General features: G+C 38.7%; 1 protein-coding gene across 2 annotated transcripts in view; it reads left to right on the forward strand.

The window, feature by feature from the left end:
- Window positions 1-13,033, forward strand: part of SMS (spermine synthase) — a gene marked incomplete at its 5' end in the record, with an annotated part of 44,034 nt that extends 31,001 nt beyond the window's left edge. For both annotated transcript variants that reach the window (XM_079546008.1, XM_079546007.1), the window contains 2 exons: window positions 10,666-10,781; window positions 12,883-13,033. In XM_079546008.1, coding sequence (XP_079402134.1) covers window positions 10,666-10,781; window positions 12,883-12,925 — 159 coding nt within the window. In that variant the 3' untranslated portion in view covers window positions 12,926-13,033. The remainder of the gene's footprint in view (window positions 1-10,665; window positions 10,782-12,882) is intronic.
- Window positions 13,034-20,351: the final 7,318 nt, after the last annotated feature.

Below are 20,351 nucleotides of genomic sequence, written 5' to 3' on the forward strand. Positions count from 1 at the left end.
GGCTACTTCAGGTAAAATGCAACTGTGGTAAAGCTTTCATCTGAAGATACTTCTTTATTCTGAACTTAGAATACCACGAAGCTCTATGCAATTGTAACAAGAAAAAACCTGATGAGAGCGAGCAGACAGATGAGTGAAGTGTCTCTGAAGTTGTATTTTGTGCTGTGCCCATACTTCAACTAGCTTTCTAATGTGTGTAGCATCGAAGTACAGCATTTTGAAGTACTTCACTGAACTCCTTAGTAACTCTGCTAAAATTATGCATTTGAACACTATTCCCATCAGAACTAGCTTTCTGAGGTGCGCAAAGGAATGAATTTGCTCTTAAATTGGACAAGCTTTTAAAGAAAAGCAAAATTCCCAGAATGACTTTTTTTTTTGTAACAACCTTAATGTGCTGCTTTTCTTTGAAATGCAGCAGTTGTATGAACAAGATAAATACATTATCCTGTGGTTGAAATGCAGGATACAACTAACGCAGTCACACTGCACTAAATCTTTCTGGCTTTTTATTTTGTTAACAGTGGAAATATTCCTTACAGGTTTTGGTATTGAAAGGGAGGCTATGTCTCTTGGACAGAGCAAGCATCCATGTTGCAATTTTCCTACCTGTTAACATACACAATGAGTCTAGTGGACTTTAATAGTGGATATGTAAATGTGTGTGCAATCTGTCAGATTTTCTGGAAGGACTCTGGGAAGAAGACAAGCATAAAGCTGGTTTGATGGTCATGCTGCAGCCAGTGTGCATGGAGAAGTGGTTGTACATCAAGCTGCAGTCAGTGCATGTTGGGGCTGGTGCAGCCCTGGTTCAGCTTTACAGGTAGACTGTGGACTGAAATTCAGGTGTGAACTACTGCTGACTTGAGTAACTGATCTTAGTCACACACTGAGGACATGCAAGATTTTGAATGCTCTGATGTATATTGATTGTTAAATGACAGAGTATTTTAGCTCTGTGTAGTAATGTTGTCTATTTAAATTACTTTTGTTCCAGCTGTCAACTTCTAAGATGCAAATCTTAGGTAATAGGCTGTATTTTACCTGCTGAAGGAAGTTTTTTGTTTTTTTTTTTTTAAACAAAAAAAGCAATACTTTGTGTGTTGTTCCCCCTGGCCTCTTTCATTCCAACTTTCTTGAGGTGCTTTTTTTGTTCTCTAAAATATAGACATATTAAATAATCTCAAGACAACTGACTGGGGGAATTTCCATTTAATTGCTATAGCCTGAGCCTCACTATGATGAAGGAATGCATCAGAGGGAAGATGCTGCAGAAGTGTCACCCTGTTGGCTACAGGCCAGTAGCTGTAGTTGCTTTCTCTGTGTTGGCATTGTGTTGTACTGGCATTTGAAACTTGTCTTCTAACAGAAAAGTGTATTATGCTATCAGAAGGAGCAAACTACTGCAGATATTGCTCAGGAGCACCATCAGCAAGCAGAGTCGGGTTTTGTCTCACTGCAGTGCTGTAGAGTCCAAAAACACTGGTGAAAAACAGTCTTTGAAAAAGCTAAGGATGTTCTGAAAATGAAAGCAATTTGCTAGTAGTTTGGAAACATGGAAACAATGCCGCTAATACTGGCAGTCAGTGCAGTACTAAAAGAAAATAGGCATAACCTCCTGTTCCCATTCAGTTATACTTCCATGTAGAGTTCTGCATACTGTTTGCAGTGTAACTGAGAATTAAGTGTCTTGTAGCACTGTGATGTAGCTCTGAACTTTGAGAATTTTTTAGATGTTTGATAATTTCATGTGCATTAACTAGGATAAAGTCCTAGTATCCACCTAGTTACATATTGTATTTTTGATTAACTTAAAACCCAAAGTTTCAGTGCACAGAAATATCTGTTTTTTACATAATTGCATTGTGTAAGTGATGTGATGGCTCCTCTTCATCTGTGGATGACAAAATGGATGGAGCCATTGCTGTAGCTGGCTGAGAGTTTGTCTGCTTCTGCAGAATTGATTTGATAAAAAATTTGGCAGGCCAATTTGATTTTTTTTTTTTTTTTTTTTTTTTACTAAACCTTGCAGGTCTTAATGCAGATACTGTACTTTTAGGTTATTTGCATTACCACCATCAACAAAAGTTGAGTAAATCTAACTGCAATAACAATGGAACACTGACCCTGACACTAAACATTCTGAGAGATGCTCTAATAGCTTCAGGATTATGTGAGATTTCACTTTTTTTTTTAAACTGGCAAAAGTTGATCTTAACAACTGTACGGAGGAGAAATGGGAGAGTTGAGGAAGTTGAGATGTTGCTTTTTTATTATTGGCAGTGAACCGTAGAAGTATAATATGCACACGTTACTAAAAATCTTTAATTGTAGCTTTCTTTCATGTGCTGTTCTAACACATACCATGATTGTTCCCTTGGGGTACCACTGTGATCCTCAAAGCTATCTCCAAATGCTTATGCAGATGATCTTTTCGCCACAAGGTGGAGACTGGCAACTAAAATTGTGCATTAACATTCATTAACATTAGAGAGCCTGTCGGTGAAAGGCTTTTCAGACTATTTGTATTCCTAGGGGATGCAAGAACAGATGTGCCCAATTTTAGGATGAAGGAATGACATTTTTGGTTCTTTCAGCTCTGGTGAGATAGAAAGGACAATTTATGGATCTCATTCTCTGTTGCTGTAAGTCTGTACTTAAGTATGTTGAAAAAAAAAATAAAGCCTCTGCAATCGCTCTATATATCCACCAATCTTAATAATTGTTAAGAGCAAAAACTTATTTGCACAAATAGTAACCTTGCAATTCATGTCCTTGATATTTTTAACCACATCATTTATCTTCAGAGTCTTGCAACCTTCATAGGACCTGGGTTTCCAGTGTATGAAGAGAAGTGAGTTTCAAGGACCTTTACCTTCAGGTTTCACATCCTTGTGTCTGCATACAAGCGTAATCCCATGTCCTGGTTTCAGCTGAGACAGTGTTAATAGAGTCTGGATGTTTGGTTGTTGCTGAGTGATGGGAGTGTACCTTGGGCCAGGCTGGGCCACTCAGTGGGGAAGAGCCACAGCCTTCATGAGGAGGCAGCAGAGGGCAGAGGGCAGCTGGCCTGAATTCGGCACTGTATGAAGCTACAGGGAGTTGTCTGACGGAAGGCCACTGCTCAGGGGTTGCTGGGTATTGGTTGGCAGGTGGTGAGACATTGCCTTGCTGTGTGTTGGTCAGAGGTTGATGAGTGATTGCACTGCAGATGTGTATGTAGGTTGCTCTGTAAGTAATGCCTCTTATTTACATGGAAGTAACAGCAGTACAAAGAGTGCGATAACACTATTTGATAAAGCAAATTCTTAGCTACAAAACACCAGTTTTCAGCAGTCACTACCATTAGCTGTGTATTTTCACTAGCAATTAACAAGAGTCTACAAGCCTCACGTACAAATCTGTGTTAAAATCTGTACCAGTGGGAGTGACCCACTGTTCCACAACTGCTACGATGGCACTGTTGCTAGGAAAATGTTCCCCATCTTTTATTGGCCTGGACAGATGGAAATCAGAAGGTGCTAAATCCAGACTATATGGTGGATGTGGTGGGGCAGTCCAGCCAAGACTGGCAGTGCACTCCACAGTTTTCAAACAGGTATGGAGTCAGGCATTATTGTGCTGCAATAGACTATCACCTTTAGCTTTATATTAGTTGAGTAGGTCCTGATAAAATTGTATACGATGTTCTCTGTGTTCCTATGTGAGTATTTGCTGGACCCACCTGGAGTAAGCTTTATGATATTCTAATATTGCCACATCATTTATAACACACTGAAGCTGACTTTCCCCGATCATAATCCACTGATTTATGCAGATGGACTGATTGAGATGCTTTTCATTTAATGGTGTGACAGCTGTCCATGACTGTCTAGAACGTGGCTTATCTTTCACTTTGCTGTTGCCTCTGTTGAAACACACCACTCATCACCTCACTGTGCTCACATCCACTGTTTGGTCTCCATAAGCAAATGTCTGTGAAGTCAGTAGGTGCCATTTTTTCTGCATGGAGGATTTAGTGATGCCCCTTTGCTTCATCCATGCTTCCATGTCAGACATCATTTTGTCTGACTGTCCATTTGCTGTCATCTGTTGCATTGCAACGAAATGTAATGGAATATTGGTGGGAAGGTTCAACCTCTACTGCCATACCACCAACGTCTGCTTCTGTCATCATGGGCCAACATAAAACAGGAGGCATTTGTTTTGGGCTCAGTATTTTTATCATTGCATGTTTTGTTTCTCTTTTTCCTTTTCTGTCTTAGTAAATATATATATTTTTTAATCTCAGCCCACAAGTCCTATTTTTTTTTTTTTCCAATTCTCTTTCTCTTCTCATTGAGGGGGCATGAAAATGCCTTTTTCAACGCTAAGCTTTTGCTCTGCTGATTTAATCCTTTGAGGTTGAACAGGCCGTAATTTTCAGCCTGTTGAAGAAGTGGAACCTTTAAAAATACCTCCCTGCAGGAATGTAGTTCCTAGCCTAACCCAGGCGAGATGGAGACTTTTTCAGACCACTCACACAGGTTTCATTCCAGTAAACAGCAGTAACCACCAGTGTGAAGATCAGATTTCTCCTACACACGTGGCCATTCATGAGGCCATCCCATCCTGGCCGCCTACTCATACAATGTGGCCATACCCTCTAAGTGTCCAGACCATCACGATGTTGCTCCAAAGTTGAAATCCTTTTTTTGGCCATTGAGTGGGCTTTCTAATTATCACTTCCAAAGAAGGACCAGTGTTCTCCTTGTCTAGAAGGAGGCTAGAACAATGTCTGTGCATCTCTGTGATTTCTAGGCTGTTTGGAAGTTTTTCAGGAGAAGGCATTTCCTTGAGTTACTAAGAGTTTAGCTTTAAATTAATTGATCATTTGAACATTGGAGATGCCTGCAGTTGGATTTGCCTCTGTTAGTTTCTCAAAAGCTGTCCATGTCATTGAAGACTCGAACCTTGGTTGATGCTGTGTGATGACTTTGATGCTCTGTGTATCTCCTTGCTTGTTAGTCACTCTGAAGTGAGGAAGGAAGGAAACCCAGGCTGCGTTCAACTTCTCCTTTTGTTATTACAAAATAAAATAGAAAACTGTTAAAAGCAGAAATTAAACTTCTCTAGTATATTGTGACAGACAAGATATCCAGAAGCAATGACATTTAGAGTAAGTTGTGTAAAAATGATATGTAGGAAATGGGCAGGTATTCCATATCCTTCCAAACCATTAGTTTACTCTCTGAAGTCAGAGGAAGCATAGTGACTTAAATTTAGCCAAACTAGTTGATGAACTCATCTGCTTTATAGGTGAGGTAAAGTTGACTGGAAATACCAGTGCTAATTTAAACAGTTTTCATATTTTTTTGCAACTTTATTTTAGGGGGTTGTTTTTTTTTATCGTCTGCCCAGCACTGTATTTGTTATTTAAATAATTGTGCAATACTTTGTAAAAGCCTAGAAACTGACATTCTTTGCCTGTCACATCTCATGGGGTGTCACTTGCATCATACACAAGAATCATAGACTTTCATCCTGAGACAGAAGGGACCCATGGGATCATTGAGTGCAGTTCCAGGCTCAACACAGGACTGTGTGGAAAAAATGGCATAAACAAAGCCAGCAAAACAGGTGGGCAATTTTAAGAGCTGGACTCAGTGATCCATGTGGGTCCCTTCAAACTCAGCATATTCTATGATTCTTCTACAGAATTTGTCTTCAGAATGCTAAGAATAATTGGTGTTTGGAGATGGGCATGGGCTGTCAAGATGTGTCCAAGCAGGCTCTGAATGCAAAAAGAGTGAAGCCATTCAGGAATTGTCAGTCATAAGCAAGGTAACGAGATTGAGTAATCGCTAAGTTTTAAACTGCCTTCTGTGTCAAAGGGATGCTTGTTAAGGGTGAAAAACTGGCATTCTTCCATTTCTTGGTTGTCAAATTGTTTGGAATCAGGGCTTCAGGGAGAGGAATGTGGTGAGATTTCTGTGAGATACTGACGATTAACCACATGAGGGGAAAATGGCTGCTTTTGCTATTTCCTTTATAAAAAATGCTAAGTCATAATTTTAAACTTTATTAAACACTCTGGTCAGTACTAGCTGAGTAATTAGTGGCTATTTAGAAGACCAAGTGTGTTGCTCTACCATTTAACTATTTTCGTTATGTGGAAGACTACATGTTATCTGATTGATCCCTGTATTGTATTCTGGGCATAGTTCCCTTCATCATATTTTAATGATGCCAGGCCATCTAAGTGCAGTTGGGATTATTATTAGCACAGTAGTCTTAGTCAATACAGCTATTCATATGTTAAAGAAAGGTGTGAATAATAGTGATTTTTTTTTTAATACCTTTTCTTATTACTGATATGAGTCCATACAAGTTTTGTCGGCTTAATTTTCAACTGTTTCTTGAGTGAAGCGGAATAATTACCAAAAAAATCGTAATTCTGTGGTGCTATAAAACCTGCCGCGTGTGTCCTGAAGGTGAGGTTGAAGTATATAGCCATTAAGTAAGATCTCAGTGTGTAGACTGCAAAGCCATGGATTTGAAAAGTAAAATTGTGTATTGCCACATTTCATTGTTCCAGTAATTTGTTTGTCATGCTGTTTGCAATGATTTCAGTTGATGAAAAAGGGAGGAAGTATAAATACTGAAACAGCAGGCTGGGAAACTGTCTATAAGAACTTTAGATCTCATTGTGTATCCTATTAAATTTCCTCCATAGTACTGGCATACTTTGTAAATTACCTAGCAGTATTTTCTATTTATGACTCAAATTACACACACAGGTTGTTTTTTAGGTATGTGGCTTCTTTCTTTTGCATTCAGTCTGATGTCGAAACAAAATTATATGCTTGGTAAAGGACGGCTGAACCAAGTAACTGCTGCAGTGCCCTAGATAATAATAGGTTACTAAACAAGTGCTACAGTAGTCTGTTGTGCTTTGTGCAGTTGTGCTGAGTTAGTACTCATATCTTTACTTTGCATTAAAGCTTTCTGTTTATTGCCTGATGCTATATGTAAAAAATGATGTTGATGGGAGATGCACTGTAGGCATATTGGTTTTCATAAGAGCTCAGGTTGTTTCAGCCTCTGCCCTATTTGTAAGAGCATCTGTGCATCTATTCATTGAACTCATATGAGTTCCTCACTGTGTGAGAATTAACTTTCAGTTGCTTTTGTGTGCACTTAATTATTTTAAAGCCATTTTTAAGCATCTGGGAGCTCTACGAAACAAGTTAAACAGTGAAGTGCACATTTGTTGAATAAAAACTGATCTCTGGGAGTTACGTTTTGCAACATTTTAGCAGAGGGACTTACAAATGAGAAGTACAGGTAAAGTGGGTATTCAGAATGAGCCCTTTGTTCCTGGAGTTCTAATGGAACTTGTCCTTCCTAATTTTTTTTCAAAATTCCTAATTTTGAATTAGAAGTATTGAATTTGATATGCCTAAGAGAGACCTGTAGTATTGAATTAAATCTAGTTCCTTCTTAGTTGAACTATCTGCATTCTCTCAGTCAGATACAAGTTACTTGTGTTATCTGAGGGCAGGAGGGGGCAAGATATCTTGTTCTATAATGGAAAAAAATGTGCAAACGTTACCAGAAGTTGTTCAGAGCAGTTGTGCTATGCTATAGGCAGAATCTGTTGCCTTGAGCCTTCTTGTTCTGTACATGCTCTGAACTTCACAAGAAAAAGAAATCAAAAGCAGAACTCTGTACAGAGTGCTTTTGCTGGAAGCCTTTTGGCCTGTCCAGTCATGAAGAAGAAGGGTCATTCTGGAAATAAGCAGATGTTGGTATTAGTAATTTTCTTTTCTTTTTTTTTTTTTTTGTAAGATTTTCTTTCTAATGCATGTACAAGGGTTTCTCTGGAAAAATGCCTCCTGTTTCATTATGTTGGCTCAGAAGGACAGAGGCAGATGGTGGTGGTGTGGCAGAAGAGGATGAACCTTCCCACCAATATTCCATCAAATTTTGTTTCCATGTAACAAATGGCAGTGAAGAGGCAGTCTGACAAAATGGCGTTTCACATGGAAGTGCAGATGAAGCACTGTATGGAATTGAATTCCTTCATGCAGAAAAAATGGCACCCACTGACATTCATTGATGCTTGCTGAGCATTTGTCTAGGTGTTGTAGTGTTATTTTCTGATACATCCAACCAGTGTATGTAAGCACAGTGAGGCAGCAAGTGGCACATTTCAGCAGTGGTGACTGGATCAACTTGACTGGTGCAGATTGTTATGAGCATGCAGGCTGTTGTTCATTGCTGGTGGAAAATGTATAGCTAATGGTGGTGATTGTTTGGAAAAAAATGTTTTGTGACTGAGAATTTGCTCTATCAAGTAGCTTTCTTGTGCTCTTTGTATCTGATTAATTTCCATGGAAATATTTAGAGGAGGCGTTATTTTCAGAGCAAGCTACGTATTTCTGTCATTGAAATTAGTATTCTGACCTGAGATAAACAGTAGTCTTCTGTGCCATGGGTCTCCTGTCATCATTTTGTGGTACTGTGGCTCGTATGCTAGGTTACTAGGAACTATGTATGTGCTAACATGATATGCAAGTTTGTTTGTTTTTTTTTTTTTTTGTCTTTTTGTGTCTTCTGTAGTAGTAGGACTACTTCTTCCAGTAGAAGTGATAAAATGTATGCAAAGCTGAGGGTTTTTTTACACTGAAAGTACTCCTGAAGAAATCCTACTTAGTGCTTCTGTTTTGACTGATCAGAAATCTGAAGAAGAAAGACTTTGTAACTAGGTAACAGGCATTCATACCATAAGCTGGTAAACCCAACCATTTGGGAAGGGTGGGGATACATGTCTCCTGAAGGTGTCTCATTCTGACCGATATAAGTGTTCACATATGGGTAGATTTCATGGTTTGTGTGGCTGTATGTCTGTAGCATGCAGCACAGTTAGACTGCATATTAGGAGCCTGCTGTTAAGCTGCACATTCCTTATGAGGAGGTTGGAGGGAGAAGACCACGAATAAGCTGACTGTCAGCAGGCTAAGTACCACTGACGTTTTCTTCCCCTTGACCAGAATTGGAGATTTTCATCTCTGTGCTGTGCTGCAGCAGTAGTAGGTTCACATTGGACAGGTCTGTATTCAGCACTTCATACCTGAGACACTGAGTCATCTGTAGACTGTGCTGACTATATTTAATTTCTTTTTGAATTATTGTTCAAATAACTTGTGTTTGCTATGTACCTCTAAAGTCACTGGTTAAAATATCATGTCCACTCATTTGCATAGAAGAAAAAGAGGCAAGTAACTGCACTGTTTTTGGGGGCAGGTGGTAGTTCTGTTACTTTTCAGTGGGCCTGAGTGACTGAAGTAGCAGATTCAGCAAAGGAGATAGAAGCCCAGAAGAATAGATGTGCAGAGCCAGGTGGAAAATGTGCCTTGATCCTCTAAAGAGAAGGAAGAAATACTTCCTGTATGAGCCGAACTTCAGTCCTAGAACAAGGAAAATTAGAAAGTGTAGAAAAGAATGAAGGTAGGAGGAGGAAGGAGGATAGCAGAAATTCACAGCTGAAGTGTTGTAACTGAAGAGAAAATCCTACGGTGAAATCTTATTGTTGACTTTCTTGCTGAATGATTTAGATCCTCCTGGAGATTCATTTAACCAGTCAAATGATTTAGATATGTGCTTTGTTTCAGTTTGAAACTTGTAGTAAGTGCCTCATCAGGGGAGAGTTCGTAGCCAAATGACAAATGCAAAATGTCATTTTAGTACAGTATGCCAACTATTACGTGGATTTTTGTGTGCATGTTTTTGTTATTACTTTTTAAAATAAAAACAGAAAGCAATGTGTGCGAGTACGAGGAAGACAGAGTTAAACATTTTCTTGCTAGGCTTTTTATTGGTACATGGAGAACATTGTCTTAGGCTAAGTGGTCAGTGTAGACTTTGGTCTTTTTGTTATTGATGCCCAGCTCACTTTGTCAATTAATATGCTAACTTTTCATAGGTGGTGGTTTTGTTAAGAAAAAAGCTAGCACTTCACTGAACTGAGAAGACAAAGACATCATATATATGTGTGATTATATATGTTATTATAGATTACTATTCTTAGGTAATACATAGAACCAAGAAAAACTAAAATCAAAGGAATCACTACTTTTCCAGAAGAATGCACAACACTTTAAGACTGTGGCCTACAGCTATGGAACTTGTGTGATTTGTTTTATCACATTGTTTTATGGAAGAATTGATTTAAAATGAACAGATTATGGTTTTTTTTATACCGCATTTTAATGTTTGAAGACCTAGGCAATGTTAAATAATAGAGAAAATCTGGATATTGTAATGCTGTTTACTGATACGTTCAAGCAATCATAAAGCAAATGGTTATTGAGTAAATGTTACAGATAAATAACACACGGTGATCTGTTCTAACTGGAAGCAGTACTGTAATAGTTACTTCTGTTAATGAGAAGATAGATAATTCCCCCGTACTTATTCTTTCTTGAAAATACACAAATTGTTTTTGCTGTAGGCAGGATGAAGGCAAGCTGTTCAATATTTGCCTTGTAAATATTAAATGTTAAGGATTGCTTCTGTCTGGTTTTAAAGTATATGGAAGCCTTTCATTAGTGTATGTATACTCATCTGCGGTTTTGCTTCTTTGCTTGATTATAACCAGGACTTTTTTCTTTTCTTCTTCAGGGAAACTGTATCAATCTGACCGATGCCTTGACTCTGTATGAAGAACAACTTAGTAGGCTTTACTGTCCTGTGGAGTTTTCAAAAGAAATTGTGTGCGTTCCCTCCTACATGGAATTGTATCCTTTAAGACTGAGGAAGTGTAGAGAATGTGTATTAATCAAGCAAGCCTAGATGGCTTGGAGGTAATGAACTTGAATGCAAAAAGGCATTTCTACCTTCAAAAATACGAATATAATTCATTCACTATGAAAAAAACCTGCGATTTTTATTTTGAATATAATTGTAGGAATTATTTTCTAATGTGCTATAAATTCACAGGTAGTGAAATGATCAGCTTCTTTCAATATCAGGCTATGTTTTTCTTCATGTTTTCAAGTATTGTCAGATGTATTATTTATACAGTGTAGAATGTCACACCTAAAGTATGTAAGTATGAAAGGTGCTTCTTTTTTTCTTTAAGGTGTTTTTTTTTTACTTTTTCTGACTAAATTAAGAACCTGATTTTATGGCAGTATAGGTACAAGAATACTAAAATAGTTATCTTGATGACTTCAGATTAGCCCAAAGTAAGATATGTATTATAATTATTTTCAATTCTGACTTTTGATTTGATTTTGGACCTTTGGTATCCTTTTGTCTGTACTTTTATCACCTTTCTTGAAACTTAAATTTCCGTGCAGAAGGTGGCATTTGTCCAGATAGAACATTATATTTACGTGCATTTTCACAGATGACTGAGATGTAGAGATTTACATTACACTTGTGATAGTAATTAAAAAATACAGATTTTGTATCTTTCTTCAGAAAATGACCACGTGATGTTCATTTAGAGTCATGAAACCTGTTGAGCAATTGAATGAATCTTTTGACTTAATACAAATGCTTATTTTTGTAATCTGACCGAAAATTAGCTGTATGCTAATATTACCTGAATGCAGCCAAAATGCTGAGCAAGTTTATCACATTTTACAGTTACATTTTCTTTGTCTACTTCCAGAATAGTTGTGTGTAATTGCTGCTTCAAATTCTGGTACTTACCATTGTTGCTGTGCAGCTCATCTGAAAATGAAGTAGCTATTGACATAAAAACAGGTTTTATTTTAAGGAAAGCATATGTGTCCATGAGGTCTCTACCATGACCCTGTAATGAACATGCAGGCTCCCATCTGGAGAGTGTGTGACCTCGCTGTGTGAACAGGAGAACATATGTCTTCATATGAGTTTACTTTGGCTGTTTTAAATTCTACAAATCTGTGACTTAACTCGGCTGCTGTTGCTGTAGTTTTAAAAGAGGGTGATGTCCATGTCTCATGCTTTCATCTGCTCATTTGGAAGCTGGTGGAATTACGTAACTCTGATTTCTCATGTTCTTAGCATGGCAAGAAGGTTCCTGAGGATCAGTTTTCCTTGTTGACAGGAGCATCTTCAGAGAATCATGGCTTGAGCATACCTACTGAATGTCTATGTTGAAGCTGGGTCCTTCTCCCACCAGAGGAGCAGCAGAGATTACTGACACAGATTGTAGTTGCTACAAGCTCAGTCTAGGTGATAGAAAGTTCTGCTTTTTAAAAAGTATGAGGCCAACATCACAGAAGTCTATAGAGAAAAGCCTAGGCAAAATCTAGATGTATCTATTCAAGTGAGCATTCAGCAGAGCCCTAGTTGGGGCATTCAAGCTGCAGTTAAATGTTTGCCCAGTAAGATATTTGGACACTTAGTGTTCAGCTCCTGAGCATTTTGTTATTGTGTCTGGTCATGTCCGCGATAGGAATTCACAAATTAGTTAGCTGGATGTTACCTTCTTATTGGAGCTTCTTACTTAGCTATCAAGGTGAGTGATAGGGATCCCAATTTGGTGATCAGAGATCTGAAGCTTTAGTTGCACTTCCTGATGTACTTCTGTAGTTTGTTCAGCAGTTGCAGTGCATAGTGCACAGCCTGAAAATCTGCAGCAAGGATTAGAAAATGGTTTGCAGAGGATTTTACTGTCAGGGGGACTGGGGTATCAACTGCTGAGCCAAAAAAAAAAAAAAAAAAAAAAAAAAGAGAGAGAGAATCCAGAGAGATTTCACTTTCAGAGTTATCTACCTCCTTTCTGTGAACTGTGAGTTTTCATAATTGAAAGATAAGTGAAAAGAGCTACTTTCATTTTAACTTTATACTACATCATTTTGTTGTGTTTTTTTTCTTTTTTCCTTGACTGCTTATTTTCTCCAGGTGGGTGTTCTACACTATTTGGAAGAAACAAACTGAAATCTGAACATCAAGATTATTCTAAATGTACATGCTACATGAAGCGCATAGGCCTGCCACATGGTGCATATTGGCATCTGGAACCTTTAAATTATATGCTGTAGATGATCCTGAAACTTAGTCATGCTATTGATTGTGAATTCTTTTAAATGTTTTTTTTTTTTTTAATTGTTATTTTAATTTAAAAGCAAATGAAAAATGTATATTTTGATGAGCTAGGGTGTTATTTTTGAAAGTCAACTTAAAGATGAGTAAGCAGCAAAACTGTGTAGCTGCTGAATGCACTGAACCTTTAGAATGTGATCCTCTTTAGTTTTTGTAGATCTTCACAAACTTATTGATTAAAAAAGACATCTTGAGCATTTCATCCCTGAGGGTGGTCCATGGAGCTTGCTTTTTTTTGTTTATTTTCGACCAGATTATTTTTTTAATCTGTAGTGCTTTTGATGACGGAGGGATTTTTTTTGGTAGTTCAAATTTGATACTGCAGTGTTTCTGCTTAGAGAAGACAGGCATAACAAAAAAAAGGGGTGGGAGAGTGGAATGAGACCTCCTGAAAGAATACCCCCACATTCTTCATTGGAAAGGGAATAAAGCTAGAAAGCTGATTTTAAACTTTATTTCCTGTAGTTTCATTCATTCATCATATTGCTGTCATCTCTTCTGCAGGAGAAGAGTCCTTGACCTTTCACCTCATGGACATCTTTAGCTGCTGCCCTACTGATTATTTAGATTTTGATATGGATGTGAAAGTAGTTTATAGAGGTACACTGTCAGCGTGAAAATTAAGGCTGATATCTCACTACAGTGCAAGAAATTAAGTTATTAAGGTTCTTGTGATCGTACGTTCCTCAGCCTTATGGGAAACACCAGCTTCTTGAAGAAGGAAAGCTCACTTAAAAAAGAAATGGGGGTGTGATCTAGATTCATGTGCACCAGTATTTCTTAAAAGTTTTGGAGCAAATAGATATACTTCAGTAGGGTAAGTCCAGCTTGTATTTCTCTAGCCTGACCACACTGTGTGGGGCTCTTGCTGAATTATTCACTTGCAATTTAAAAATCTGGAAGTTAGGTTGCATTGTAGTTTTGTTCTGAAAGAGAAAACATTTTTCTTGAATTGTTTATCATGTTGTCATAAAAGTTATATTTTTATAAGAATGTTCTTATGTACTAAAAGTTTGCTTTCAATGTTTAAAAGATTCCACATCAGAGGAGATAGGAAGGACGTAAACATCCTGTACATTTCTGTACATTGCCAAGACAGAATATAAAATACACTATCCCAAAACACATAATTATGTTTTCCTTCAACACCTGGTATTCATATTTTCTTATTTTTGTTGGAGGGAGTTGATTTTCCCCCCCCCCGCATAACCAAAATGATACTGTTCATGGAAAAAAAAAATACACTCTTAGGATCTGTACTTATAAACCATAAATAAGGAAGAGTTTTGCTGCATTCCATATGCATAAACTGAATTGATGAAATTGGGGTGATCCATGTGGAATTTCAGAGGAATACTGGAAAAGCTGGTAAAAATTTGCCTTTTATTTCATATGTACAGTTGTACTGTTACACTGCTTTCAGTTTGGAGAGCCAAGGAGAAGTGCTCTACTAGTCTTATTGTTTCAAGCAATTCTAGCTGATGCTGATTCTTAGATAAATGTGGGTCACAGCTGGCCTACAACCTGTGTATCCCAAAGGACCCCCAAAGAGAGTGGATCCTCCTTTGGAACAGGAAGAGAGAAAAGTGCTGAATGTTTTAGCTCTATTTTAGCCATCCCCTGTTAGTGCCTATGACCTAGTAGTAACTCTTCATTTATGATACAGGACCACAGTCAGTTTATTGTGCAGATACAAATGCAGATGTCTTATAAGCAGTCGCATGTACCCATAACATGACACACATGAATATTCCCAGTGATCCTTAGTGATGTAGGTGGTATTAAGCACACTAAGACAGGGATTACAGCATGTTTTCCAGAGTGAGCTTGGTAGATCTAGAAGTCAGTCACAACAAGTAGGGCTGGGTTGTTGTTTTTGTTTTTGTTTTTTTAGTGAAGACACTTGCGAACAGGAAGATGACTTAGTATGCTCGCTGTATCAAGGCTAGCAGAGATGTTTCCTGAACACAGAACTGCTGTGTGTGCAGGGGTGTTCTGTAATCCCTTGTCATGACCAGGGGACTTGAATTAGGTGTTCATAGGTAAGAGTCAGCAGTGCTTTCAACTGATAACAGCAAAGAAATTTGGGGGATTTTTTTTTTAACTTTCTAATGTAGGATTTTTAAAGTGGTAGATGTAGTGTGAAGCAATTCGGCGAACACTGAATATTACCTTTTATTTTTAAGTTGCTGAATTGATTCTGAGCAAGTATATATACACTGTCAGTTTTTATTTATTTGTTGCTGTAGTATAGGGTTGGTTTTTTTTTTTTGTTTGTTTGTGTTGTTCTTTAAGAGAAGGAAAATAAACTGCTTTTTGTTAGAATTTTCAAAAGCAAACTTCAACAGCTGTTTGGTTTTCCATGTTTAAGGCCAGTTAGGAATAGCTATCATTGCTGCATTATGTATGCAAACACTTCCCAACATACAGTTAATATTAGGGCTTTCTGAATTATTCTTTGCACAAAATGCTGCTTCCACCTAGAAATGTGACTTAGATACTTAAAAACTTGATGATAATTTGTGCAAAGAACAGACTTCTGGCTTTGTATCTACTGCATCAGTGCAGTGCACGTGTTGAAATAAAGGTACGCTATTACTGCTTGTGTGTGTATTTTTAAATGCATTGTGGATTCAGGGCTAAAGTGGCAGAATTAATGGGTATGGTGCTTACCATTGTACCTTTTTCATTTGTCACCTAACAAATATAAAGGGACAGTGTGGTCATTTTACTATCTTTTTTTAATAAATGATAGAATGGTTTGGGTTGGAAGGGGCCTTAAGGATTATTAAGCTCTAACCCCTGCCATGGGCAGTGCTGCCCCCCCACCAGCTCAGCTGCCCAGGGCCCCATCCAACTTTGCCTTGAGTGCCTCCAGAGATGGGGCATCACAGCTTCTCTGGGCAGCTGTGCCAGTGCCTCACCACCTCTGGGGAAAGAATTTATTCCTAACATCTTAAAACTGTCTGTCTCTCAGAGATGATTCAGTTCAATTATTTTCCATGTAATACATGCTTGGGTAAAGTGCGGTGTGGTGTGGAACAGCGCAGTGATGTTTGCAGTGCGGGGGATCACTTCAAGGTTCAGTTATTTTTCTGTAGAAAAAAAATTAATTTGCTGGGGAGCTCTGTAGATGTTAATTTTTTGGAGATCTGTAATCTGTTTCTTAGCTTTTCTGCTGAAGTGGCAAGTTGGCTTTGGGTGGTATTGTGACTCATTGCATAGCAGAGAAAGTACAGAAATGAGACATTAGGAAAGATGCAAGATTTGGAACAAGTTTAGGAAGGGAAAGAAGAGCTTGAACAGGATGGGCAAATTGAAGTTGTTAGTTTGGGCTGTGATTCAGAAAGATTATTAATGTCCTACAGTGAAAGAAGAATGTGATTTCAGAGGAAGAGATTTACATAAATTCCAGCTAACTGGGAGGGGCATGTGCATTTGTCTCAAGTATGAAAGAAGCAAATGACTTGATAGTTAGGGAAAAGAAAGTGGAAGGTTGTAACTTCTTAAGAAAAAGTGTTGTGTACAGACATTGAGGGAAGGAAATGCAGTCATTTTAGGTGCCCACATGCACAACAGGGAAGATGGTTAGATGTCTCTTGCATTTTTATTTTTACCATTTGGTGTTTGAGGTGTTGACAACTTGCTGGAAGGAGTAAGGCGCTGGGACAAGTGAGAGGGGGAAGAGTGCTCTGTTTCTTAGTCTAAATTAGAAGTAGATCTCTGATAATGTTGCCTGAGGGCAATAGGAGGAAGTAGATAAAGCCCACAGAGAGAAAAGGAGTGTTTGGAATCTTTGAAATGCTGAAGGAGCAAGGGAGAGAAGTAGCAGTAAAGGAGCAGAGTGCAGGGGTGATTAATAGCACAGAAAAGCATAGGGCTGCCTTTTGGGAATGTGAGCAGTTAATCCTTGCTATAGGAACCGAGTGAAGAAATTCATATGGTGTTGATACATTTGAGTCGATGTGAGCTGCAGTGGTAGAAATTGGAAGTAGGAAGGAAGGAAAAGAGTGAAACGTGCTTTGTGATTGGAAGCATGATGAGAAGTACATCTGTGCTGTGTTGCAAAAAGGGTTATGGCAAGTGAAGAAAGGATGCAGGAGCAACAATAATTAAGATGGGAAATGTTTGGGGGGTAATGAGCCAAGAGAATGAACTAGCAACAGGACAGCACAACAAATATCATGGAAAGGGAGAGCACATGTGTGCTGGTTGCACTGCCTCGTCTATGCTCTGTAGGTACTGGAGGAAGGGAGAGAGATGTGAGATGCAGAGTGTGGGGCTTGTACTCTATTCTTTTTTTAGGGAAAAATGACAAAATGACTTCTAAGTACTCTGCGAGAAAGAGAACGATAGTACTGGAAATGAAATAGTGATTAAAAAGAAACTGCTCAGAATAAGATAGTATTCAATGCAGACAAATTACCCAAGCAAATAAATAGAAAATTAATAGGATGTGTAGCATGTGTGGGCATGGAATGATCGAAGGCAGGAACTCTGCAGTGGCATCTCTGCTGTCTTCAGCTCAAGGAATTGGGAAAATGAATCTGAAATAGTAGGGGTATGAAAACAAAACAATAACCAAAACCAGAAGTGCTGCTAAGATTTCTACAGGGTTTTTCTTTTGACTTCAAAGTAGAGTGACAAATTCATTGCATGTAATTTGAAAGATTTTGAAGTTTCATGACGTCAGTGAGCACTCACAGTACGTAGTGCCATATTGCCTGTGGAGCACTGTTAGTATGATTCACTTTAACCAAAAGATACAAACAGTATATTGATGTATAATGGAAGCATTTTAATATCTGAATAACATTTGTATATACAAAGATGAGCGTCAGTGGCATTGTAAAGCAAGAGTCTTAGAGCTGAGACTAGCAAAGTAAAGCAAAGCCATGTGAAGCCTTTGCTGGTTTTGGTAGCCGCTAATGTTATCTAACACTTCCCTACTTGACTTTATTCTTTAGTTGATTATCAACACTGATGCTTCCATTTGTTTAAATGAAAGTATTTTATTCCATGCCTTGTCCAAATTCTGCTCACACTTCATACTGGGATATCCTGGGAAGTTACTTAATGATTAGTTTCTCTTGAAGCACTTTTATGTATTTTTTATGACTTTTTGTAACCACTGGTTAGTTATTTGGAATGAAAGGATGACTGCAAATGAATTTTTCAGGCAACAAGTTCTTGGCGGTTCATCATTTAAAAACACCAGTGAAGACTAACAGAATAATAAGTGGAATGAACATTAACTTCTGTTTTTTAATAAGATGACATCCTTTTTTTTTTTTTTTTTTTTACCTGTCATGTTAAAAAAAAAAAAAAAAGTAGTTTCTTCTGACTTTATGACATTCTTAATGTACGTATAACAGTTAAATACTGGGAAGTACAGGGAAGGTATCTGTAGTTGGATTTGAGGCAGTCATGTGTCTTAAGAAGTTAAATTTAAAACGTACCTCAAGTCTACTTTGCATTCTTGTACTAGTTAGTGAAGTCCTATGTGCCACCTATTGGTGGCTGGTAACACCTCTGCCTGTGTGAAAGGAAGAACTGAGTATGCTTAAGACTGCAGCAGATATTGGGCAGTGCTAAGGAAAGCAGAGACAATCTCTCCAACTCCCACATGCTGACCTGTAAGCAGATTGAGTTATATGAAAAACAATGGGTAGCCTGTGGTCATACAGGTGGTGTGCACCTGCAGCTGGCAGATGCTGTTGCATCCAGCACCAACAGTTGCTTGTAGCCCTAGGTTTTTGGGCACGCTTATTATACTTGCCACTTGTCTCATCTGGTTCTTTGCAGGTACAAAGTGAGCTTGGGGAAGGCTTCCACATTACTGGGAGAGCTAATGGTCTTGATGGGCAGCAAGGCCCTGCACGTCCAGTATGTGTGTTTTTGTGTTGTTTGAGACGCTTTATGGAGTGTAAGCTAGGAACTGGTGAAGGTACCCCAAGAGCTGAAGGCTGACCCAAGCTAGTCCAGACCTCCAGTGCACAGGAGGTGGGGATAGTGCATGGAGGAATGCAGTGTGCTTACAAGGTACCAAGCAACTTGCTCCTCCTCTCACATACTCTGAGTGTCAAAGCTCTAGGCTGTCACTTGCATGTCCAGTAATGCACAATGTCAGGTGGCAGGATCACAATCCAGCACTCTCTTTGATGATCTTTACTGTGTCTTAACAAAAATGAGTCCTAGCATAGAGGTGTCTTGCTGCTGGCTTAGGGCCCCGATGATCTGTTAGATGTGGAAATTGAGTATGATCCCAAACCACCAGTGTGTAGAAGGGGAAGTTGCTGTGCTTGTGTGCTTCTTTTGCACACAAGCACTGACTGCACACTCTGCCTCTTGCTCCATAATGGGGCAATGCTGTTGTGCCCTTTGCATGAGCCATTTTTTTCTCTGCTGGTGGTGTGATGTAGTGGGCACCATTCACTTGGGTTGGTTTGGAGCCACTTTGGTGCAAGTTGTGGGTGGTGTACCTTGAGTGTAAGGATAGGGTGATACTTCAAGCGACTGGGAAGACAGCAAGGGTGAGAGACTGTGCTCATCAAGGTAAGTAGTAGAAGAGACTGTCACTAATTCTGAAGAGTCCCAACCATTTTCAAGCTGCTGTGCACTCAGCCTGGACATGTGAAAATACAGATTTTGGAAGTTGTATCTGTAAATCATTAAATCAGATCTTGTTAAAGACAATCGTCAAAGACTTGAACTGCTGCTAATTCCTTCTATATATAGTGTATTTTTGTTCTATTGGTCAGGCTGTAACGCTGGTAAGAACTTGCTTGTGAAATGGAGGTCACTGGGTTTGTTGAGTCTTTGTTCTTTGAGTTTCTACTTCTAGACGTGCCACAAATGCACATGAATATGCAGAGATGTTTGAAAATTTAATTAACCCGAACTTCCCAAAGATGAAGAATATTTCAGACTTCTTGACTGATTTGGGTGTTCTCTAAAATTTACTCAACCCGAGGCTACAGCTCATGTGAAGGGATTGCTGTGTCAGCATTTCTCCTGCTTGTTGTGCCACGGGGCCATATGGTCCCAGCCATATTCTCTACGATCCGGCTTCTTCTTTCTCATCAGCTCCTCTGCTGTGTGACTCACAGCTCTTCTCTAAATTAGAAAATAAGCCAGAAGAACCATGAAAGGGGACGGGGAACTGATCTCACTGCAGCTGCACTGCTGAAATGAATGGATGAGAAAGCAATCTGTGTTGAAAGTGAGCCCGTGGTTCACTGTGTTGCCAGACAAACAGTTGCACGACA

This window comes from Tetrao urogallus (assembly GCF_951394365.1).
Source record: "Tetrao urogallus genome assembly, chromosome: 1".
Classification (NCBI taxonomy): Eukaryota; Metazoa; Chordata; class Aves; order Galliformes; family Phasianidae; genus Tetrao; species Tetrao urogallus.